The sequence below is a fragment of the Oncorhynchus gorbuscha genome, linkage group LG11 (assembly GCF_021184085.1).
Source record: "Oncorhynchus gorbuscha isolate QuinsamMale2020 ecotype Even-year linkage group LG11, OgorEven_v1.0, whole genome shotgun sequence".
NCBI classification, from domain to species: Eukaryota; Metazoa; Chordata; class Actinopteri; order Salmoniformes; family Salmonidae; genus Oncorhynchus; species Oncorhynchus gorbuscha.
Genome location: NC_060183.1, coordinates 41,073,529 through 41,097,850, shown reverse-complemented (window position 1 = coordinate 41,097,850; position 24,322 = coordinate 41,073,529). Strand labels below are relative to the sequence as shown.

The following is a 24,322-nucleotide window of genomic DNA, read 5'->3' as shown; positions in this document are numbered from 1 at the left end:
TATAATGTAACATAGTAGTGGTCTATACCAGCAGTAAAGGGGGAGAAACAAAAAAAATAAGAGAGAATATATATATTTGACTGATGATGTGCAATTTCTAGGAATTTCTGAATAATCAAGCCACAATACATGTCCTACTATTTTAGCATTGGAGCGTTTTAATAGAATTTATATTGACAAATTATGTTTGGTAAAAAGAATACCGGACATGTATTGCTTTCTGTTTCTTGGTCTCAAAAGCAAAAACGAATTCAGAAGACTGGAAGTGGAGCTCAAATCTTTTTCTTCAGGCATCTGGCGCCATCTAGAGGAAAAGAGACATGAATAGCAGTAAACGCTTGTACATCTTGTCTTTAAAACGCTTCACCTACTCTACTGTATGAACCATGCCACAAATGACTCAATGTGTTACGCTTACATAAGGTTGAAGGGGCAAGTAGGTCCAATGAGCATTATGGCCTCACTACAGTTTCGACAGCACTCCCATCAATTCGAGGCAAGGCATCATTTACACCAGTCTCTTATTTTAATTGATTCATTTGACCTTTATTTAACTAGGCAAGTCAGTTAAGAACAAATTCTTATTTTCAATGACGGCCTAGGAACAGTGGGTTAACTGCCTTGTTCAGGGGCAGAACGACAGATTTGTCAGCTCTGGGATTTGAACTTGCAACCTTTTGGTTACTAGTCCAACACTCTAACCACTAGGCTACCCTGCCACCCCTACTACTGCAATTTGAGCAGCTCTTTCAGTGCCCGCTGATGTGTGCAAGGGACCATGTAATAAATAAGCTATTTGGCTGTAGCACAAAGGTTTAAAAGATGCCCTCAGGTGTGTGGGTGGGTGAGATCGTTCCTATCGGAAAATAAGTAGCTATGCTGTGAAACGTGGACAGAATCGTGCTTGTACCTGAGCTCAGAAGATCCCCTGCTCCTTCCTCAGATCTATGTCTCTCTTCAGCTGACAGGTAGAGCAGACCCTACACCACAAGATGGAACAGAAGTCCCCAAACAAGGAGCCCTGGACACCAAACCGAACAAGACAGTTAGTGCAGCAGAGAGGCAAGGAGAGCCTCAGACATCTGAGCCTGTCCCTCTGGTTAGAATGTTTCACGTGACCGAGCAACAGTTATAGAGCCTCGTATAACTATATTGCTGCAGTATAGGAAAGGAACTCGCCTTAATGTTGTATCTGGTACGGTACATGGCGCGCATGGCCATGGTTGGCCCACACAGACAACACTCATCCATATCACTGGCGATAGAACAGCTCAGACAAGGGAAGCACCACCAACCATAACAACCTGAGAGAGAGAGAGAGAGAGAGAGAGAGAGAGAGAGAGAGAGAGAGAGAGAGAGAGAGAAAGAGAGAGAGAGAGAGAGAGAGAGAGAGAGAGAGAGAGAGAGAGAGAGAGAGAGAGAGAAAGTACGGTAGAAGTACATTATACTGCATCTTCCTCTCAGTCCAGGAGAGAAGGAGAAAGCAAATGTTTTTTTAAAGTACATTCTGCGAGCTCAGTCATGGATGAAATGAAGAAAAAATCCTGGACGCACAAAAGATATACAGCCGCTCTTAGTTAAATAGGAATTTCTGTCCTCTTACATGTCCCACAGTCACTGAAGACGTCGCAGAGGCCCGTCTGGAAGTCTGATGGATGGTAGCTCCCTGGTTGTGGATTTAGCAGCCATGGTCTCTCTATGGAAGATACACTATTCTACGTGTGGGTGGTCCCACATGGCACAGGTCATCGTTAAGTACGACCTAAACAATGGCTCTTAGCTGTTCTGTTCCTAAATGGTCTCTACATTGGGGTACCATTACCGTGTTCTCAGTTCTCTGCACCATGCAAGAGAAGCTGCCAGGAGCCTAAGCAAAATATGTGGAGAATTCTCCCATGGAGAATTCATTCATATTTGTCATGAAAACATGATCAAACCTGACTCGTGAAAAATCCTTGTCAAAACAGTTTCTATAGTTATTACTTCACCTACAAACAGGATTTCCAGCCATGTGATAACTTATTGTGAAATAAATCTCACCGGTATGATGTAGTTGAGCTGAATGATAGTACTGTTCAGAAGAAGAGGCAGGAATCCTCGGTGGCGGCAGGTGGAGAACTGAGGGAAGGTACTGGCAAGGAACATAATTATATACAGTTTCAGGACAGGTGATTGACATGGCCATATACTTTACAGCCACTAAGAGTAGGGACTTAACTACCAATAGAAAACTTTATTACACGAAGATGCACAAACAAGGAAATGAACATTCAGTTTTTCATGTTTAAAAAACATTATTAAAATGATTTTATTATGTTGGCTTGTCCATAAGGGAGGCGAACCACAATCACTTGTGAATATGAAGATGAAAATATCTTGTACATTAATTCCATGGCTCTATACCTCATAACTAAATTCAATTTGAGACATATATACACATGTATAGCGCATATATAGGCATGAGGTCAAGCACCAGTTTAAGGCCCAAAAAGTAAAGGGGGCTTATTTTACAAACTGATAATAATAATTTTAATAACTATACAATAATAATGGATCCCTGTATTCATCTTTCAGTCACAATTATGAGCTGTTAACGCCAAGGTTCAAAGTTTTCCATGAATAGCTGCTGCTCCCAATGTGATGGTGTCTGTGATAAACATTTGGATCTGGTAGTATTGGTAAGGTTAAATGGTGTTGGGGAAGCTACTCTTAAAACATAGTTTACAGAGAAATGACTTAAGTAGAAGTTAAGGTACACTAAAGCTACCCTTAAAAAATGTATATCATTTTAATTAACTAAAGTTACTTTGAACAAGTAGTTCACTACATCCAAACTATTTCATGAAAAAGCCTCATATCTAAATCTGAAATGTCACAGACTACAAAATGCACGACAGATCATTCCGTTATTTAGCCAAATTAAACACAAAAATGAGAATTAGGCAGGTCTGATGCCGTTTAGGAAAAGGATTGCCTACTTCACCCACATTTTATTTTCCTTTAGCAAAAAGTAGTATGTAGTTCCAGTAGTTAGCTACACCTCTTCACGGCAAAAAAAGGAATTAACTATTGAAAACGCTGCCAAGCTTTGAATTGAGTTCAACTACTACTACTTGAAAATGGAGGTAAGTTACTAGTTGAACTCCATGACTCTCCAACACTGGGGTTAAACCAATTTACCATGGTAACATATCTACCATGAGCATAGTAATTTAAAAAGAATAAATAACATATATATATATATATATATATGTACACACTCTCATTACAGGTGTGTGTGTTAGAGAGAGGTAGCAAAAGAGGGGGAGGAAGGGATTCTGTTTGCACACATTTTGCTTGAAAGGGGTTTTACAGGTGTATGCTATGCTACCATCCTCTTGTGTCAACAATGGTGACTCAAAGGTCAACATACAGTCAAACCTGATGTTTGATTGTCACACACCAGCTAGGAGCAGTGAAATGTGTCATTTTACAGTGCCTTGCTCAAGGCAGCACAACCAAATAAATGATATGTCATATGTTTACTAAAGACTTTATGGTTTTGTGTTTTTATATTCGTTTTTATTTCTATTAGTTTTAAGATTTTGTTTTGAAATAAAAGAAAGGAAAATAAAAAGTTATTGGTCACATACACATATTTAGCAGATGTTATTGCGGGTGTAGCGAAATGCTTGTGTTCCTAGTTCTAGCAGTGCAGTGCATCTAACAATTCACAAAAATACACACATCTAAAAGTACAATCATGGAATTAATAAATATACAGTGCATTCGGGAAAGTATTCAGACCCCTTCCCCTTTTCCACATCTTGTTACATTACAGCCTTATTCTAAAATGTATTAAATCACATTTTCCTCATCAATCTACACATAATAGCCCACAATGACAAAGTAATAACAGATTTTTTTGTAATTGTAGCAAATGTGTGTATATATATAAACTCAGCAAAAAAATAAATGTCCTCTCACTGTCAACTGAGTTTATTTTCAGCAAACTTAACATGTGTAAATATTTGTATGAACATAACAAGATTCAACAACTGAGACATAAACTAAACAAGTTCCACAGACATGTGACTAACAGAAATTGGAAAAATGTGTCCCTGAACAAAGGGGGGGTCAAAATCAAAAGTAACAATCAGTATAGTGTGTTGCATTAAGTACTGCAGTGCATCTCCTCCTCATGGACTGCACCAGATTTGCCAGTTCTTGTTGTGAGATGTTACCCCACTCTTCCACCAAGGCACCTGCAAGTTCCCAGACATGTCTGGGGGGAATGTCCCTAGCCCTCACCCTCCGATACAACAAGTCCCAGTCGTGCTCAATGGGATTGAGATCTGGGCTCTTCGCTGGCCATGGCTGAACACTGACATTCCTGTCTTGCAGGAAATCACACACAGAACTAACAGTATGGCTGGTTGCATTGTCATGTTGGAGGGTCATGTCAGGATGAGCTTGCAGGAAGGATACCACATGAGGGAGGAGTATGTCTTCCCTGTAACGCACAGCGTTGAGATTGGCTGCAATGACAACAACCTCAGTCCGATGATGCTGTGACACTCTGCCCCAGACCATGACGGACCCTCCACTTCCAAATCGATCCCACTCCAGAGTACAGGCCTCTGTGTAACGCTCATTCCTTCGAAGATAAACGGGAATCCGACCATCACCACTGGTGAGACAAACTGCGACTCGTCAGTGAAGAGCACTTTTTGCCAGTCCTGTCTGGTCCAGCGACGGTGGGTTTGTGCCCATAGGCGACGTTGTTTCCCGGTGATATCTGGTGAGGACCTGCCTTACACAGGCCTACAAGCCCTCAGTCCAGCCACTCTCAGCCTATTGCGGACAATGTGAGCACTGATGGAGGGATTGTGCGGTTCTTGGTGTAACTCGGGAAGTTGTTGTTGCCATCCTTTACCTGTCCCGCAGGTGTGATGTTTGGATGTACCGATCCTGTGCAGATGTTGTTACACGTGGTCTGCCACTGCGAGGGCGATCAGCTGTCCGTCCTATCTCCCTGTAGCGCTGTCTTAGGTGTCTTACAGTACGGACATTGCAATTTATTACCCTGGCCACATCTGCAGTACTCATGCCTCCTTGCAGCATGCCTATGGCACGTTCACGCAGATGAGCAGGGAACCTGGGCATCTTTCTTTTGGTGTTTTTCAGAGTCTGTAGAAAGGCCTCTTTAGTGTCCTAAGTTTTCTAAACTGTGACCTTAATTGCCTACCGTCTGTAAGCTGTTAGTGTCATAACGACCGTTCCTGTCATGTTTGTCATTTATTATCATGTCTTGTCCCTGTGCTCCCCATGCTATTCGTTTCCCTCTGCTGGTCTTATTTGGTTCTTTCCCTCCTATCCCTCTCTCTCCCCCTCCCTCTCTCACTCTCTCGCTCTCTCTTCTCTCTATCGTTCCGTTCCTGCTCCCAGCTGTTCCTATTCCCCTAATCATCATTTAGTCTTCCCACACCTGTTCCCGATCCTTTCCCCTGATTAGAGTCCCTATTTATTCCTTTGTGATCCGTTCCTGTGCCGTCGGTTCCTTGTATTGTATTCACCATGCTGTGATTGCGTTTCGCCCTGTCCTGTCGTGTTTTTGCCGTGATTGTGTATCACCCTGTCCTGTCGTGTTTTGTGCCTTCATCAGACGCTGCGTGTGAGCAGGTGTCTCAGTCGACTACGGCCTGCGCCTACCCGACGACCTGCAGTCTGTGGCCGCTTCTCCAGTTGTTTTCCCTCTACAATCTAGAGGATTTCTGTTATTCCGTTTTGAACATTAATAAACTCTGTTTCTGTTAAGTCGCGTTTGGGTCCTCGTTCACCTGCATGACAGAAGGAACCGACCAAGGAATGGACCCAGCGACTTCAGACGCTCGTTACACTGCCGTCGAGATCCAAGGAGCCATGCTTTGTCCGCTGCTCGCCATGCCGTGGAGAACCTGGCCGCTCAGGTTTCCGACCTCTGGACAGTTCCAGAGTCTACGTCTCGTGCCACCTGTTACTTCCTGGCCTGCCGAGCCTCCAGAACCTAGGGTTAATAACCCACCTTGCTACTCCGGGCAGCCCACTGAGTGCCGCTCCTTTCTCACGCAGTGTGAGATTGTGTTCTCTCTCCAACCCAACACATACTCTAGAGAGAGAGCTCGGGTTGCTTACGTCATTTCACTCCTTACTGGCCGGGCTCGAGAATGGGGCACAGCTATCTGGGAGGCAAGGGCTGATTGCTCTATCAAATTCCAGAACTTTAAAGAGGAGATGATTCGGGTTTTTGACCGTTCAGTTTTTGGTGGGAGGCTTCTAGGGCCCTGGCTTCCTTATGCCAAGGTGAACGGTCCATAACGGATTATTCCATTGAGTTTCGCACTCTGCTGCCTCTAGTGAGTGGAACGAGCCTGGCGCTGCTCGCTTCGTTTTCTGGAGGGACTCCACGCAGTGGTTAAGGATGAGATTCTCTCCCGGGAGGTTCCTTCAGATGTGGACTCTTTGATTGCTGCCATCCGCATAGAACGACGGGTAGATCTTCGTCACCGGGCTCGTGGAAGAGAGCTCGCATCAACGGTGTTTCCCTGCTCCGCATCGCAACCATCTCCCTCCTCTGGCTTTGAGACTGAGCCCATGCAGCTGGGAGGGATTCATCTCGAATAAGGAGAGGGAACGGAGGATCACAAACCGCCTGTGCCTCTATTGCGGAGTTGCTGGACATTTTGTTAATTCATGTCCAGTAAGAGGCCAGAGCCCATCAGTAAGCGGAGGGCTACTGGTGAGCGCTACTACTCAGTCCTCTTCATCTAGATCTTGTACTACTATGTCGGTCCATCTACGCTGGACCGGTTCCTACATGCAGTGCCTTGATTGACTCTGGGGCTGAGGGTTGTTTCATGGACGAAGCATGGGTTCGGAAACATAACATTCCTTTCAGACCGTTAGACAAGCCTACGCCCATGTTTGCCTTAGATGGTAGTCATCTTCCCAGTATCAAATTTGAGACACTACCTTTAACTCTCACAGTATCTGGTAACCACAGTGAGACTATTTCTTTTTGATTTTCCGTTCACCGTTTACACCTGTTGTTTTGGGTCATCCCTGGCTAGTATGTCATAATCCTTCTATTAATTGGTCTAGTAATTCTATCCTATCCTGGAACGTTTCTTGTCATGTGAAGTGTTTAATGTCTGCCATCCCTCCCGTTTCTTCTCTCCCTACTTCTCAGGAGGAACCTGGCGATTTGACAGGAGTGCCGGAGGAATATCATGATCTGCGCACGGTCTTCAGTCGGTCCCGAGCCAACTCCCTTCCTCCTCACCGGTCGTATGATTGTAGTATTGATCTCCTTCCAGGGACCACGCCTCCTCGAGGTAGACTATACTCTCTGTCGGCTCCCGAACGTAAGGCTCTCGAGGATTATTTGTCTGTGTCTCTTGACGCCGGTGAAGAAGAAGGACGGTACTCTGCGCCCCTGCGTGGATTATCGAGGGCTGAATGACATAACGGTTAAGAATCGTTATCCGCTTCCCCTTATGTCATCAGCCTTCGAGATTCTGCAGGGAGCCAGGTGCTTTACTAAGTTGGACCTTCGTAACGCTTACCATCTCGTGCGCATCAGAGAGGGGGACGAGTGGAAAACGGCGTTTTAACACTCCGTTAGGGCATTTTGAGTACCGGGTTCTGCCGTTCGGTCTCGCCAATGCGCCAGCTGTTTTTCAGGCATTAGTTAATGATGTTCTGAGAGACATGCTGAACATTTTTGTTTTTGTCTATCTTGACGATATCCTGATTTTTTCTCCGTCACTCGAGATTCAGGTTCAGCACGTTCGACGTGTTCTACAGCGCCTTTTAGAGAATTGTCTCTACGTAAAGGCTGAGAAGTGCTCTTTTCACTTTTCTCGGTTCCGTTATTTCCGCTGAAGGCATTCAGATGGATTCCGCTAAGGTCCAAGCTGTCAGTGATTGGCCCGTTCCAGGTCACGTGTCGAGTTGCAGCGCTTTTTAGGTTTCGCTAATTTCTATCGGCGTTTCATTCGTAATTTCGGTCAAGTTGCTGCCCCTCTCACAGCTCTTACTTCTGTCAAGACGTGTTTTAAGTGGTCCGGTTCCGCCCAGGGAGCTTTTGATCTTCTAAAAGAACGTTTTACGTCCGCTCCTATCCTCGTTACTCCTGACGTCACTAGACAATTTATTGTCGAGGTTGACGCTTCAGAGGTAGGCGTGGGAGCCATTCTATCCCAGCGCTTCCAGTCTGACGATAAGGTTCATCCTTGCGCTTATTTTTCTCATCGCCTGTCGCCATCTGAGCAACTATGATGTGGGTAACCGTGAACTGCTCGCCATCCGCTTAGCCCTAGGCGAATGGCGACAGTGGTTGGAGGGGCGACCGTTCCTTTTGTCGTTTGGACAGACCATAAGAACCTTGAGTACATCCGTTCTGCCAAACGACTTAATGCCCGTCAAGCTCGTTGGGCGTTGTTTTTCGCTCGTTTCGAGTTTGTGATTTCTTACCGTCCGGGTAGCAAGAACACCAAGCCTGATGCCTTATCCCGTCTGTTTAGTTCTTCTGTGGCTTCTACTGATCTCGAGGGGATTCTTCCTTATGGGCGTGTTGTCGGGTTGACAGTCTGGGGAATTGAAAGACAGGTTAAGCAAGCACTCACGCACACTGCGTCGCCGCGCGCTTGTCCTAGTAACCTCCTTTTCGTTCCTGTTTCCACTCGTCTGGCTGTTCTTCAGTGGGCTCACTCTGCCAAGTTAGCTGGTCATCCCGGTGTTCGAGGCACTCTTGCGTCTATTCGCCAGCGCTTTTGGTGGCCGACTCAGGAGCGTGACACGCGCCGTTTCGTGGCTGCGTGTTCAGACTGCGCGCAGAAGAAGTCTGGTAATTTTTTTCTGCTTCTGCTCCTGGTCTTGCTGGGTCTCAGTCTGTTCCCTGCCATCGCATCTCTCCTGTTCTTGTCCCTGCCCTTGCTGTGTCTCAGTCTGTCCCTAGTTCTCATTTTTTTTTTTTAGAGTAGTACCCTAGTTTCCCTTTTTATCGTTTTTCGTTACGGTCCTGAGGAGAGGAGTTGGGTTCTTTCTCGGGACGTGCTGGACCGTTTGATCTATGATTTCCTCCGTTGCTGCCAGTGTTCCTCCTCGAGAGCGCCAGGAGGCGCTCGGTGAGTGGGGGGTACTGTCATGTTTGTCATTTATTATCATGTCTTGTCCCTGTGCTCCCCATGCTATTCGTTTCCCTCTGCTGGTCTTATTTGGTTCTTTCCCTCCTATCCCTCTCTCTCCCCTCCCTCTCTCACTCTCTCGCTCTCTCTTCTCTCTATCGTTCCGTTCCTGCTCCCAGCTGTTCCTATTCCCCTAATCATCATTTAGTCTTCCCACACCTGTTCCCGATCCTTTCCCCTGATTAGAGTCCCTATTTATTCCTTTGTGATCCGTTCCTGTGCCGTCGGTTCCTTGTATTGTATTCACCATGCTGTGATTGCGTTTCGCCCTGTCCTGTCGTGTTTTTGCCGTGATTGTGTATCACCCTGTCCTGTCGTGTTTTGTGCCTTCATCAGACGCTGCGTGTGAGCAGGTGTCTCAGTCGACTACGGCCTGCGCCTACCCGAAGCGACCTGCAGTCTGTGGCCGCTTCTCCAGTTGTTTTCCCCTCTACAATCTAGAGGATTTCTGTTATTCCGTTTTGAACATTAATAAACTCTGTTTCTGTTAAGTCGCGTTTGGGTCCTCGTTCACCTGCATGACAGTTCCACAGGTGCATGTTCATCAACTGTGCATGGTTCATTGAACAAGCATGGGAAACAGTGTTAAAACCCTTTACAATTAAGTTATTTGGATTTTTACAAATGATCTTTGAAAGACAGGGTCCTGAAAAAGGGACGTTTCTTTTTTTGTGGAGTTCATATATATGCAAAAAAAAAACATTATTTACATATTCAGGCCCTTTGCTATGGGATTCGAAATTGAGCTCAGGTGCATCCTGTTTCCATGGATCATTCTTGAGATGTTTCTAAAACTTGACTGGAGTCCACCTGTGGTAAATGCAATTGATTGGACGTGATTTGGAAAGGCACACACCTGTCTATATAAAGTCTCACAGTTGACCGTGCATGTCAGAGCAAAAACCAAGCCATGAGGTTGAAGGAATTGTCCGTAGAGGTCCGAGACAGGATTGTGTCAAGGCTCAGATTTGGGAAAGGGTATCAAATCATTTCTTCAGCTCTGAAGGTCCCCAAGAACACAGTGGCCTCCATCATTCTAAATGAAAGAAGTTTGGAACCACCAAGACTGTTCCTAGAGCTGGTCGCTGGGCCAACCTGAGCAATCTGGGGAGAAGGGCTTTGGTCAGGGAGGTGACCAAGAACCCTATGGTCTCTCTGACAGAGCTCCAGAGTTCCTCTGTGAAGATGGGCGAACCTTCCAGAAGGACAACCATCTTTGCAGCACTCCACCAATCAGGCCTTTATGGTGGAGTGGCCAGATGGAAGCCACTCCTCAGTAAAAGGCACATGACAGCCCGCTTGGAGTTTACCAAAAGGCACCTAAAGGACTATCAGACCATGAGAAACAAGATTCTCTGATCTGATGAAACCAAGATTGAACAATTTGGCCTGAATGTCAAGCGTCACGTCTGGAGGAAACCTTGCACCATCCCTACGGTGAAGCATGGTGGTGGCAGAGGCTGTGGGGATGTTTTTCAGCAGCAGGGACTGGGAGACTAGTCACAATCGAGGCAAGGATGAACGGAGCAAAGTACAGAGAGATCCTTGATGAAAACCTGCTCCAGAGCGCTCAGGACCTCAGACTGGGGTGAAGGTTCACCTTCAAACAGGACAACAACCCTAAGCACACAGACAAGACAACACAGGAGTGGCTTCGGGACAAGTCTCTGAATGTCCTTGAGTGGCCCAGCCAAAGCCGGACTTGAACCTGATTGAACATCTCTGGAGAGAACTGAAAATAGCTATGCAGCGACACTCCCCATCCAACCTGACAGAGCTTGAGAGGATCTGCAGAGTATAATGGAAGAAACTCCCCAAAGAAAGGTGTGCCAAGATTGTAGCGTCGTACCCAAGAAGACTCGAGGCTGCAATCACTGCCAAAGGTGCTCCAACAAAGTATTGAGTAAAGAGTCTGAATACTTATGTATATGTGATATTTCAGTATTTTTTTTATATACATTTGCAAAAAACGTCTAAAATCCTGTTTTTGCTTTGTTGTTATGGGGGTATTGCGTGTAGATTGAAGAGTAAAAAAAAACAATTGAATACATTTTAGAATAAGGCTGTGACATAACAACATTTCCAAAAGGGGAAGGGTTCTGAATAATTTCAATGCACTGCATATGAAGATGATACCTTTATGTATCTCTGTGGGTGCTGCTTGTAGAAACGTTATTTTGTTGAGTGTACATTTAAATTTATAACGCCAATGGTTATGTTCAAGAGGATCAAAACCGCAATGTTTCATGGGTAAATTTCGACTGACTGACTGATCTTATTATTATATTATTATTTATTATTGATCTTCAAATTCTAATGAGTTGTTATTTATGATGCAAGGTGACTTGTAGATCAGTCAGTCAGCAGTCGCCTGCAGTCGACTTTTATCTCCCTCACCAACTTTAAACCTCTGCTATTTGAGCAGCTAACCGATCGCTGCTGCTGTATATAGTCAATCGGTAAATAGCCCACCCAATTGACCTACCTCATCCCCATAATGTTTTTATTTATTTACTTTTCTGCTCTTTTGCACACCAGTATCTCTACCTGCACATGACCATCTGATCATTTATCACTCCAGTGTTAATCTGCTAAATTGTAATTATTCGCCTACCTCCTCATGCCTTTTGCACACAATGTATATGGACTATTTTTTTCTACTGTGTTATTGACTTGTTTATTGTTTACTCCATGTGTAACTGTGTTGTCTGTTCACACTGCAATGTTTTATCTTGGCCAGGTCGCAGTTGTAAATGAGAACTTGTTCTCAACTAGCCTACCTGGTTAAATAAAGGTGAAATAAAAAATCAATATTAAAAGTTGCTATATCGTTTTTGAACACAAGAAGGCGCAACACTCTTTCAAATAGTTCTGTGTTCATCGTCAGAGTGGTTCTCCTTCTTAAGTAGGTTACACACTACATTCTGCAAAATTGCTTTGCTATTTGACTCATCTAATTTTTCCCTAGGCCAACTCAGTCACTGTTGCATTTCAGCAACATCACTGGGCAAATAATTGTTTTATTGGTAGACAATATAATTTTATTTAAACCATATATATTTTTCCATAACAAGAATAAATATAGGATATTGTTAGCTTTGTCAAAAATGAGACCTGTAAGAGTTTGACATATTGTACACTATAGATGGTATACCATAAGAGGCCAAGGTCTTGGGTAGGCTATTAAAGTTAACCAACTTCACTACTATATGTTAGTTAGGTCTCCTAATAACCAAACATCTGTTTTTCTACACCTGTGTATAACTTCGTTGCAATAAACACTTTTAAGTGGCAAACTTTTTTCTACTGTGATAGTTGGCAAAAACAGTCAATTATGCTACACTTTGTGCTTATAGGTTCTGGAAAAGAGAAGTTCCTGAAACCTATTTGTACCCCCCCCCCCCCGCACGTGATATTAGATCGGAACATGCGCACAGCTGATGTTAGAATACGCACATCTGCAATGACGTCAGCTGAACCTCCCAGCCTGAAAAAGCTGCCAATATGAAGCAGCTCAGAATTTGGCTATGGTTCCAGACCGGGTATACTGTATTAAAGGGTGCTACCTCAACTCAATATAGCTGTGTTGCATACACTGTCCTAGATGTAGACTATTTGTTATTATTGTGCAGCATACTACCTGCGTTATCCAAAATAACAACTCAGCAAACACACCAAGTCTATTTTAAAGAGGACAGTTGGGCTATGAATTAGGTCTCCTTCATTTTGGAGATAGTTTAAAAGTTATTCTTGGGGATAGACTTTTCTGCTAAGACATTTATGTTCCTCTGTTTTCTCTCTCATGGGGATATAGAGAATGGCATAAACCGAAAAGTGATGGACAGAGGAGAGAAGTCATCTGCCTACTACGGAATTTCAGCGCAGGCGAAGTCTATTGTCTGCACTCTGTAACGTTACTCTACTCTACACAGTTGGGCTTTGCCGCTGACAATGAAGATGAGGACGGTAACTATCTGCTTGTAGTCTATCAGCACTCCATAGACACAACTAGAGAATGCTGTGTGTCTCTCATGCACTTTTAACGGAGCCGCGGCAGATCCCTTTTCTTTCAGATATGTAGGCTAACCATCTTTTTTTTTAAACAACAGAAAATGCAATGATTTATCTTTCACATTGTAGCGTACATCTTTTGGAAACCTCTTTTTGTGATTTTAACTCAATTAGAACTAGATGAAACGTGGAAGAAGTACAACCCTATAGGCACTTGGAATTCCTTACACACACAGTGTTTGGTGAGTAAATGTTGGTTACATTTGGATCCACTATTTCTTCCAGCGTTTATTGAAAAATCACGTGTCTCTTAAAAGTGGTTTGATGTCTAAGCACTTGGCATAGCCTACTCTTATCTGCACTGTTAGAATTTATAACTCACTGAAACAGATCCACATCTGCAAGAACGGTCCGTCTCTGCCTGTGTGTTATAAGGCGTCAAACAAACCCATATGACTTGAGCGAGATAGTGTCTGTCACTTCTACAATAGCTAACAATAATTATTCCCGGCGTTTTCATACTTTTTTTTTGTTGGTAATCCCTAACACAGGAACAGTGTTGAACTGTTGGTATGATATTCCAGTTGTAGTTGAATTACATATCCTCCTAGATTAACTTGAAAGGAGCAGTTTTATTTGATTTCAGTCGGTCGGTCGGTGTTGTCTGATGTATTCGGGCTGGGTGCCAAATGTCTGGGTCAGACGGAGTGGCCAAGTAGATGTAGCGCTGCTGTCTGGATATGTGCCGCTAGATGTTCATTATATAGAGCTTACAGAAGGTGCAACACGCCGCTTCCAACACTGGATTCTAGCCACAGACAGATAACCACCCATACTGTCTTTACGCACATCCGATAGATCAGAGGTGATTACTGGAATTTACGCGTTTTCACTTGGACGTAAACTTGGAACCTCGCCTGGACTTGGTTCTAAAAGTATGGCATGCCGTTTATGAGCTGTGTGAGTGAGTGACCCTCTCTTTCTTGAAGAATATCCGGTAATTGGTTTGAAATATAGAACAAGTGATTGATTTATTCATTAATTGATGGATAGGTTCAAAGATAAATGTGTATGTTATTACACTATTATAACACCTTTAGTTCTGCGTTATTACACACGCACACACGCACAGAGGGCTTGCTGAGAGCAACGTTAATCTTTTGATTTGTTCCTGGCTGTAGAGAGAGTCAGTGGGAGAGAGATGCCTAAACCTGTTATAGAGACAGGTGCTGTGTTGACTGAGGAGGCTGGCGGACATCGTAGCACAGGCTGCTTTTGTACTTGATCATTGTCTTGTTGTTGTGACTTGCTGTGGAATATCTGAAAGACTGACTTCTCCTTAGGCTGTGGAGATGGTATGGTGTCACAAACACCGTTAGCCACATGCATGTTGACGTTTATTGTCACGAGTCTAGTCCTGGAGGCAGAACTGAGCGATTTCCTGTTAGTTAATTAAGTCAGCTGCGAAGTCAAAATGGGCTATATTGAAAAAATGTATGAACATCAAAATGTGCTTAATTTAAGGTTAAGGTTAGCAGTGTGATTAGGGTTAAGGTTCAGGTTCGGTTTAAAATGAGATTGTATGACTTTGTGGCCGTGCCAGCTAGCGGCCACTCTGCAGAGCTGCCTCCAGAACAAGATTCATGACGAAAAACGCTATCCTGCTAACCACAAACCATGGCATGCTGGGTAAGCAGGCTACAGGAGGAGGGTATTTCTGTCATGGAGTGTACTGTTGGCGTATATGCTGTGCAGTCGTTAGGCAATTGTAATTTGCAGATGAGAAGTTTAGCCTATGTGGTACACTCTTAGAAGAAAGGGTTCCAAAAGGGTTATTTGGCAGTCCCGATTCGAGAACCCTCTTTTCCCCAGGTAGAATGCTTTTCGGTTCCAAATAGAATACGTTTTGGTTCCAGGTAGAACTCTTTTGGGTTCCATGTATAACCCTCTGTGGAAAGGGTTCTACATGGAACCATAAAGGGTTTATCAAAGGGTTCTCCTAGGGACACCCGAAGAACCCTTTTAGGTTCTAGATTTTTCTAAGAGTATAGACTAGTTGTTTTGTAGCAGGTATGCTTATTGAACTATGCAATGATGTATTCACAGGCATGCAGATGGATTGGTCAAGACAAGCTTCCAATATAGATCTAGATCTATAGATTTGCTGCTGTGGACGTGCTTGAAGTGACTGACTGACTGATCTCTACCGATGGATTCTAGCATCACCGCCTCCCATGATGAGTGGCTGACATGAGCTCCAAGGGAAACGCCAGTGAGGTCTGGAAGTGTCTGCTGCCCTCAGGAGGAATCTGAGTGTCTCGGAGACGTTCTCTGGATGAGACCTGGATGAGACAAGAAGAGAAGAAGAAGTAGTGAGAACATTCCCCCCACAGAGGACCCAAACCATGGGCTTGTTATGGTGCCAGGCACGTCGGACTGATCGTGTGTTCCTAGCCCGTCAGTAGCACCACCACCCCCTCACCCCTCCTCCCCCCAACCCCATGTCAGACCTTTCTCTGAATGATGGAAATTTTGCGGAAGACGCTGACTTGTATATTGATATTGAGCCTGGTGGTGGTCATGGCTTCCTCTGAATTTCAAAGACTTTCGCACAACTCACAAGGTAGGACTGCTCATTGTTTATTAAATGCACATCTTAACTTGCTTTATTGCAGCCAAGGTGCTAGAACTGCTCTCCTTCAGAGAAACGGATTTGTCATCCCGGTGAGGCAGGTGGATGCATGGTTGCTGCTCATGGGCAGTGGTCTGTCAGTGAGACATCTGCAACATCTGGTGGCCCTGGCCTGACTGTTATTTTAGAGGGATTTTACCCACTGTAGATCACAACCTGCTAGGCTCTGGAACACTGTGAGGTCATGTCTGTCCTGCCTGCCTGCCTGCCTGCCTGCCTGCCTGCCTGCCTGCCTGCCTGCCTGCCTGCCTGCCTGCCTGCCTGCCTGCCTGCCTGCCTGCCTGCCTGTCTGTCTGTCTGTCGGTCGGTCGGTCGGAGTTCTACCATAGACATTCTACATTCTATGAGTTCTACTATCTGTAGGGTGTCGTCGTGTTATATTCTGTAATGGCTGGAGCGCCCCCATTGTCTTAAATATGTCACTTCTTCCTGTAGTGTATCATGTTCTTACTCAGATTCTCATTCTGTGTTCATTTTTCTCCTCCTCGTCCTTTCCTCCTCGTGCACCCCTCCCCCAATGGCTCATCTCTCCCCATCCGTTCTTTTTTGTGAAAGTGGAGTACCTGTCCTACCTGCAGCACTACCAGCTGACTGTGCCGATGCAGGTGGACGAGAACGGGGACTTCCTCAGCTACACTGTGAAACACCACCGGCCCGGTCGCAGGAGACGGACCGCCGACCCAACCAGCACCGCCGTCGGCCCAGAGCCAACCGGCCGTGCCGAACAAGACCCGGCCCGGACCCGAGTCTTCTACAGACTGTCGGCTTACGGAAAGCACTTTCACTTGAACTTGACCCTCAACCCCCAGCTGGTGTCCAAACATTTCACGGTGGAGTATTGGGGGAGAGAGGGCCTGGAGTGGAGACATGACATGCTGGAGAACTGCCACTATGTAGGATACCTGCAGGATCAGTACAGCTCCACCAGAGTAGCGCTCAGTAACTGTAAGGGCTTGGTGAGTACCATGGGATTCTGGAGTTGATGTGTTTGGTTTGGGTATGTGTTTGGAAGGAAGCTACTGTTAGCCAGTCAGGGTATTGAAATGTGTGATGGAAGGATGGAAAAGAGGACAACACGATCTGTCTGTTTCCAAGTAGAACACCCACCACCACTCTACTCCCCTTTATGGGGTTCTGTGACTTTTGTTTAGAGTATGTCTGAATGTATTTCTGGATATTTGAGTGTGTTTGAATATTCTTTGAGTACTTAAGGATCTGTTTTGTGAGGAGGCCAGGAGGCCCCCATTGACCAGTCACGGAGAGTTAATACTATGCCTTCTCTTTGCTCTGGCTACCCCAGACAAACCCTCAGCTCTACTGTCACAGGATTAGACAGAGTGGAGTTTGCTAAATAGCATGTTGGCCTCCTTCCACCTGGCACAGTGCCACTTAGGATAGGGCAAAGTAGGTTAAGGCTAACGGGGAAAGCTCTCTACAGCAGGGGTTCTTAGGCTTTTTCAGCCTGGGAACATTGAGAAATTCTGTGTTTTCCTGGGACCCAAGGCCATAAAAACATGATCCCTTTTGGGGTCCGAAGCAAGATTTGGTTGACAGCGGAGAAAGAAATTGAAGTTTGAACTTACATTTTGTCATGTTAGTGATTGGAGACAGGCGCAGGAATACGTAATAGGGGGTTTTATATTCTCCACCCAAACAAAAGAGCGAGGTGTAAACCTCTAACTAATACTCGAGACAAGACCCGTAAAACAAGTGCACAAATACACGTAGCATGGAAGCCGCTACAACAGCACAGGTACACAGGACCAACGGACATGGTAGCAATAACCGACAAGGACAACGGAGAACAGAGGGCACAAAAATAACATGCTAATCAGGGGGAATGGGAACCAGGTGTGCGTAATGAGACAAGATAGTTCGGGGTTGGTGGTAATGAATCCAGTTCAGTGACGCCTAGAAGGCCGGTGACGTAGACCTCCGGAGCTGGTGAACGGAATGAGCAGCAGTACCGGGGGGGATCCGGTGACAGTACCCCCCGACTCACTGCACCAGCAGCGGGACGACACCGGCCTCGGGGATGATCACAGGGACGTGTTGCGGTTCGGTCTGGGCGCCGATGTTGAAAATCCCTGGTCAGCAAAGCGTCCAGGATGTGCGTACCCCTACCAGTCGATGAGGTACTGGAGACACCCCGCATGACGCCTCGAATCCAGGAATTCACGGAGCGAGTATGCCGGACCTCCCTCGATGTCCAGAGGAGGAGGCCGTGCTTCACTGTGTCCAGCCTCAGCGAGGAGACCAGGCCAGAAAGACCAGAAAAGGCAGTACGAGATACTCGTAATGGCCCGTGGTCATGGAAAAGGCAGTACGAGATACTCTTAATGGCCCGTGGTCATGGAAAAGGCAGTTTTCCATTCGTTGCCTGCACAAATGCGCACCAGATTGTAGGCGCTCCTCAAGTCCCGTTTCGTGAAGTACTGCGCCCCGTGCATTTGTTCGATAATGGTTGGGATGAGGGGTAAAGGATAACTGAACTTGACGGTGGCTTTATTCAGAGTTTGATAATCAATGCAGGGACGCAGTCCCCCATCTTTCGTTTTAACGAAAAAGAAGCTTGAGGAGGCTGGTGATGTAGAGGGGCTGATAAAACCCTGCTGGAGGCTCTCGTGTACGTAGGTCTCCATGGCCTCGGTCTTCGCATAGGAGAGGGCATAGACGTGTCCTCTCGGCAGGGCTGCGTCAGACAGCAGGTCAATGGCACAATCCCAGGGGCGATGGGGAGGCAGGGGTGTAGCCTGGGTCTTAGAGAAAACCCGGTGCAGATCCTGGAATTCCTTCGGTAACTCCACTTGAGGGGCGTGGTCCGGACTTTCCACCGTAGTGGTGTTGACACCTCCCCTGACACTCATGCAACCAACCCAGCAGTCTCCTCTCGGACCAGGAAATAACAGGGTTATGCCACCTCAACCAGTGAGACCTAAAACAACAGGGTGCGTGGGGGTGTCGATAATCAAACATGTGATCTGTTCTAAATGAATGTCATGGGTCAGCAGAGAACGAGCTCTGTCCCTATTGGGCGATTATCCAGGGCTCGAACCAGAATGGGTGACTGTAGGGGAAACAAAGGAATGCGTAATGCGCTATCTAAAAGATTCCCGGCAGCTTTGGAATCAAATCTGAGCTAACGGGAGTGAGGGACTAGGGTATTCAGGGAATTTAATGGGAAAACATGCTGGTTGAGTTGACAGAAAAGGAGGGGAGATCTTGCATCCTACCTGGGTTGGAGCAGGATAATTCCATGTCTTGTCAACTCCTCGCCTATTTGTGGATAGACTGCAGGTCGGGGAGAAATGACTCCTTTCTCCACAATAGGAGCAGAGGCCCAGATTCCTCCTTCTCCTACGCTCACGAGGACCGTCTCTTCAGACTCGGCAGCTCTATGGACAGCGTGCTGGCAACTATCCTGCGCTTGGAGGGGAATGTGCAGTCCCTCCAGTCTCCAGCACAAGTTGCGGCACCAGCCCCCACACCATGACCTGCCTCCGTCCCATCTGAGCCGGCCCGCGGAATACCCCTGTCCCTCCCGGAGCGCTTTGATGGCGCACCAGCGAGATGCAAGATCCTTCTGCAATGCGATCCGGTACCTCTCCGGGAGAGACAGGGTTGCCACCGTCATCTCGGCACTGACCGGACGGGCCCTGAACTGGGGGGCCGCGGTCTGGGAAACGTCCGGACCCGAGGTCGAGTCCTATGAACGCTTCACCTCCACGGGCTCTAGCCACGGAGCAGGTGTAAGCCATGGGCTCTGGTCACGGAGCAGGTGTAGCCATGGGCTCTGGCCACGGAGCAGGTGTAGCCATCGGCTCTGGCCACGGAGCAAGTGTAGCCATGGGCTCTGGCCACGGAGCAGGTGTAGCCATGGGCTCTGGATTCCGCACAGGTCTTCGCCGGGATCGCAGGAGCTTGTCCAAATGAATCGCCATGCTGATGAGCTGGTCGAGTGACAGGTTGTCATCACGGCAGGCTAATTCCAATAATCGGCAAGGACAATGGGGAACAGAGGGCACATATATAACATACTAATCAGGGGGAATGGGATCCAGGTGTGTGTAATGAGACAAGACAGTCTGGGGTTGGTGGTAATGAATCCAGTTCAGTGACGCCTAGAAGGCCTAGAACGACGCCTAGAAGACGCCTAGGAGGTCTACGTCTACGCCTAGGAGGTCTACGCCTAGAAGACGTAGACCTCCGGAGCTGTTGAACGGAATGAGCAGTACCGGAGGGCTTCTGCAATTCTAAACATTTTGCCATGGGGTGGAGAGAAATCTTAGGAGATTTAAATAAAATGTCTTTAAATTCTACACATTTTGCCATGACTAATGCCATGTTAATATGATATCTGAGTGAGAGTGACTATCAAAATCAATGGGGGCGCCCCAAATTGCATCTTGCATATTCTAATCTTCTAACTCTAAACAGTAAGTTGAGACCTCCTCTGAGTTCCTAGAAATATTTTTTTAACTCTGAAATGTCCCGTTAACATGTCGCCATGCACCGTTAACATGTCGTCATGCACCGTTAACATGTTGACATGCACCGTTAACATGTCGTCATGCACCGTTAACATGTCGCCATGCACCGTTAACATGTTGTCATGCACCGTTAACATGTCACCATGCACCGTTAACATGTCGTCATGCACCGTTAACATGTCGTCATGCACCGTTAACATGTCACCATGCACCGTTAACATGTCGTCATGCACCGTTAACATGTCGTCATGCACCGTTAACATGTCGTCATGCATCGTTAACATGTCGTCGCGACGCATACTTTAATTAAGAAAGGTTGCTTTACTGGATCATAAGAGCTTTAGTCACAACCAGCCAGCCAGTCCACCCACTATAAAGAACCAACCAGCCAGCCAGCCAGTCCACCCACTATAAAGAACCAACCAGCCAGCCAGTCCACCCACTATAAAGAACCAACCAACCAGCCAGCCAGCCAGTCCACCCACTATTATGAACCAACCAGCCAGCCAGTCCACCCACTATAAAGAACCAACCAGCCAGCCAGCCAGTCCACCCACTATAAAGAACCAACCAACCAGCCAGCCAGCCAGCCAGTCCACCCACTATAAAGAACCAACCAGCCAGCCAGTCCACCCACTATAAAGAACCAACCAGCCAGCCAGCCAGTCCACCCACTATAAAGAACCAGCCAACCAGCCAGCCAGCCAGTCCACCCACTATAAGGAACCAACCAGCCAGCCAGCCAGCCAGTCCACCCACTATAAAGAACCAACCAGCCAGCCAGCCAGTCCACCCACTATAAAGAACCAACCAGCCAGCCAGCCAGTCCACCCACTATAAAGAACCAACCAGCCAGCCAGCCAGTCCACCCACTATAAAGAACCAACCAGCCAGCCAGTCAGTCCACCCACTATAAAGAACCAGCCAGCCAGCCAGTCCACCCACTATAAGGAAACTAACCAACCAGCCAGCCAGTCCACCCACTATAAAGAACCAACCAGCCAGCCAGCCAGTCCACCCACTATAAAGAACCAACCAGCAAGCCAGCTAGTCCACCCACTATAAAGAACCAACCAGCCAGCCAGCCAGTCCACCCACTATAAAGAACCAGACAGCCAGCCAGTCCACCCACTATAAAGAACCAACCAGCCAGCCAGTCCACTCCCTATAAAGAACCAGCCAGCCAGCCAGTCCATCCACTATAAAGAACCAACCAGCCAGCCAGCCAGTCCATCCACTATAAAGAACCAACCAGCCAGCCAGTCTACCCACTATAAAGAACCAACCAGCCAGCCAGCCAGTCCACCCACTATAAAGAACCAACCAGCCAGCCAGCCAGTCCACCCACTATAAAGAACCAACCAGCCAGCCAGTCCACCCACTATAAAGAACCAACCAACCAGCCAGCCAGTCCACCCACTATAAAGAACCAACCAGCCAGCCAGCCAGTCCACCCACTATAAAGAACCAACCAGCCAGCCAGCCAGTCCACCTACTATGAAGAACCAAAAATTCATCCAGTCGTTAGCCAACCAGCCAGCTCACCGAACCTAATACATATCCTTCTCAATGGACTGTGACAGATAAGCATGCAGGGCTGTCTTTCTGTTTGCTTACTAAACTGTCGAAGCCAAATCTTGTTTTGGGCACACCAGGTTCCGGTTTCCTCAGATAAACTAATACCCAGTCCCAAATCAACCCCTAGCCCCTAATGAACCCATAGTCATTTCTTGTAGTTCTGAAGGGGTTGGATGAGTGTAGATAGGCAATATGGTAATAGCTCAACACCGCCCTGGGCCTAGGACTCATCTGATAGTGTCAGATCTATGAGAAGTGTATGTTTGGAGGTTAGGGGTTAGCCTAGGGGGTTTTGAACTGGAATTTATCCAGCGAAATAAGAAAGAAAGCGAATGTGTTGCTTTCTGTTGGCTTTAACGAAGCGGCTAATCATCAAAGCTGAGGTATTGGTCCTCAGGCTGTTGATCTTAGACTGACGGACTGGCCAGACTGTCTTCGTTAAAACTCACTGTTGGAAGCGATTGGAAAAACTCTTATCCCCCCTCATTTACTTTGAAACGTCTCAGAACAAGGAGAAAGCCCTGTTCCTCTGTGCCAATCGCAATCATTTGGAGAAAAACATGTATTGCCGTTCTTGCGGCCAAACGTACTGGCAGCCCCACAGCTCCAGTATCATAAATTGAATTAGTATTAGGTCTGTTTCGCCTCATACCGTTTTAATAGGACCAAAAATGGACAAAAATGAAATGTATCTGTAGTTTAATCTCGTAAATTGCCAGACATCTTGACATCGCACTCTGCTAGGCTTTTATCAAATATTGGTTTCTTGCCGGCGTGTGCCAGGTTGTCATATTTGGTTAATTGGTTTCATTGTGGGTTTTTACTGAGTGATGCGGCGTGCCAATGTTTTTTTATAAACACATTCTGAAGTACTTTTTCAATTTATGTTACAAAGAGGGTGTTCGAGGGCAGAGAGCTGTGTACTTTGGTTCCAGTCCCAGTAATTACAGCGTTGTTCTAGGTGTAATTGGTTGTTATAACATGATTTATCAAATTGCTTCAGAGTGTGGGGTGTTTTCACGTCTGACTGCAGTGCGACACACAGAGTAGAGCAGAGCGGAGCTGTGAGTTCGTTGTTCTATGTGTTGTAGCCTGCAATGTTACGTGACCAAGGCTGGAACACACCATTAGCCACTTAGCTCTGACTCGGGGTGCCAATCATTTCACAGATGATTGTGGTTGTGCTGGGGGGGAATAAAGCATGCAACCTGGTTTATAATACTCATTAGTATAACAATATTTTGCTGACTATAATGAAAATTATAGGGGGTTATTTGTCAAAGGTCATTTCATATAAACGGCATAAATGGTTCACTGTAAGTCCATTTAGGCTGGTAGGAGTTACTTTTGACAAAAATTGTCAGACATTTTCTATGTAATTATTTTAAAACTACAATAAGACCAATTCAACTGTCGTGTTTGTGTGTGTGTGTGTGTGTGTGTGCGTTGTAATGTTGTTTGCCTTGTTCGCTTATAACCTGTCTCTCTCGATGTTCTTGTTTCTCAACAAGCACGGCGTTATTACCACAGAAGAAGAGCAGTATTTAATAGAGCCATTAAAGAATATATCGTCCACCACTTCCAGCCAATGGGACCAGGGAGAAGGACAGCAGCATGTTATTTATAAAAAGTCTTCCATTCCCTCGCCGCGGCAGCAACCCGGCCAGCACGACTTCAGCTGTGGCATCTCAGGTTGGTGACGCGTCCTCTTCTCCTTTCTCCTCTCCTCCCTTCCCTTCCCTGTTCCTCTTCCATGCTCTCCACTGCCTCAGTCTGGATCGACTCTGAGCTGGGTGAGTAACATAAATGAGCGGTTATTCCTAGCGGTCCAGAGGAAGTGCTGGTTTGGTTCTAGGCCCAGGTTCCGGTGGATGTGACCGCGCTGCTGTTGGGATGGCCCATACGGGCCTCCCCTCAGCCTGGTGTACGGTGCATTCGGAAAGTATTCAGGCCCCTTGACTTTTTCCACATTTTGATGCGTTACAGCCTTATTCTGAAATGAATTCAATTGTTTTTTCCCCCTCATCAATCTACACACAATACCCCATAATGACAAAGATTTTTAGACATGTTAGCACATTTTTTATTGATAAAATATCACATTTACATAAGTATTCAGACCCTTTACTCAGTACTTTGTTGAACCACCTTTGGCAGTGATTACAGCCTCGAGGCTTCTTGGGTTTGACGCTACAATCTTGCCACATCTGTATTTGGGGAGTTTCTCCCATTCTTCTCTGCAGATCCTCTCAAGCTCTGTCAGATTGGATGGGGAGTGTTGCTGCACAGCTATTTTCAGGTCTCTCCAGAGATGTTTGATTGGGTTTAAGTCCGGCCTCTGGCTG

The 24,322-nt window shown here is 46.2% G+C and overlaps 2 protein-coding genes across 4 annotated transcripts in view; one reads left to right on the top strand and one right to left on the bottom strand.

Annotated features, from left to right (window-relative positions):
- Positions 1-135: 135 nt before the first annotated feature.
- On the bottom strand, positions 136-2,179 carry plac8.2 (placenta associated 8, tandem duplicate 2). Its single transcript, XM_046367969.1, has 5 exons — positions 2,041-2,179; positions 1,604-1,696; positions 1,180-1,304; positions 911-1,021; positions 136-304 (listed from the first exon to the last, which is right to left on the bottom strand). The coding sequence occupies exons 1-4, from the start codon at positions 2,177-2,179 to the stop codon at positions 917-919; spliced, it is 462 nt and encodes a 153-aa protein (XP_046223925.1). The 3' UTR covers positions 136-304; positions 911-916.
- Positions 2,180-12,751: 10,572 nt separating this feature from the next.
- adamts6 (ADAM metallopeptidase with thrombospondin type 1 motif, 6) overlaps positions 12,752-24,322 on the top strand; it is a 125,802-nt gene continuing 114,231 nt past the window's right edge. For 2 of the 3 annotated variants that reach the window (XM_046369619.1, XM_046369617.1), the window contains exons 1-4: positions 12,752-13,459; positions 15,324-15,840; positions 16,465-16,865; positions 23,489-23,669. In XM_046369619.1, the coding sequence (XP_046225575.1) occupies positions 15,738-15,840; positions 16,465-16,865; positions 23,489-23,669 (685 nt within the window). In that variant the 5' untranslated portion in view covers positions 12,752-13,459; positions 15,324-15,737. The remainder of the gene's footprint in view (positions 13,460-15,323; positions 15,841-16,464; positions 16,866-23,488; positions 23,670-24,322) is intronic. The other variant, XM_046369618.1, reaches the window with a different exon arrangement.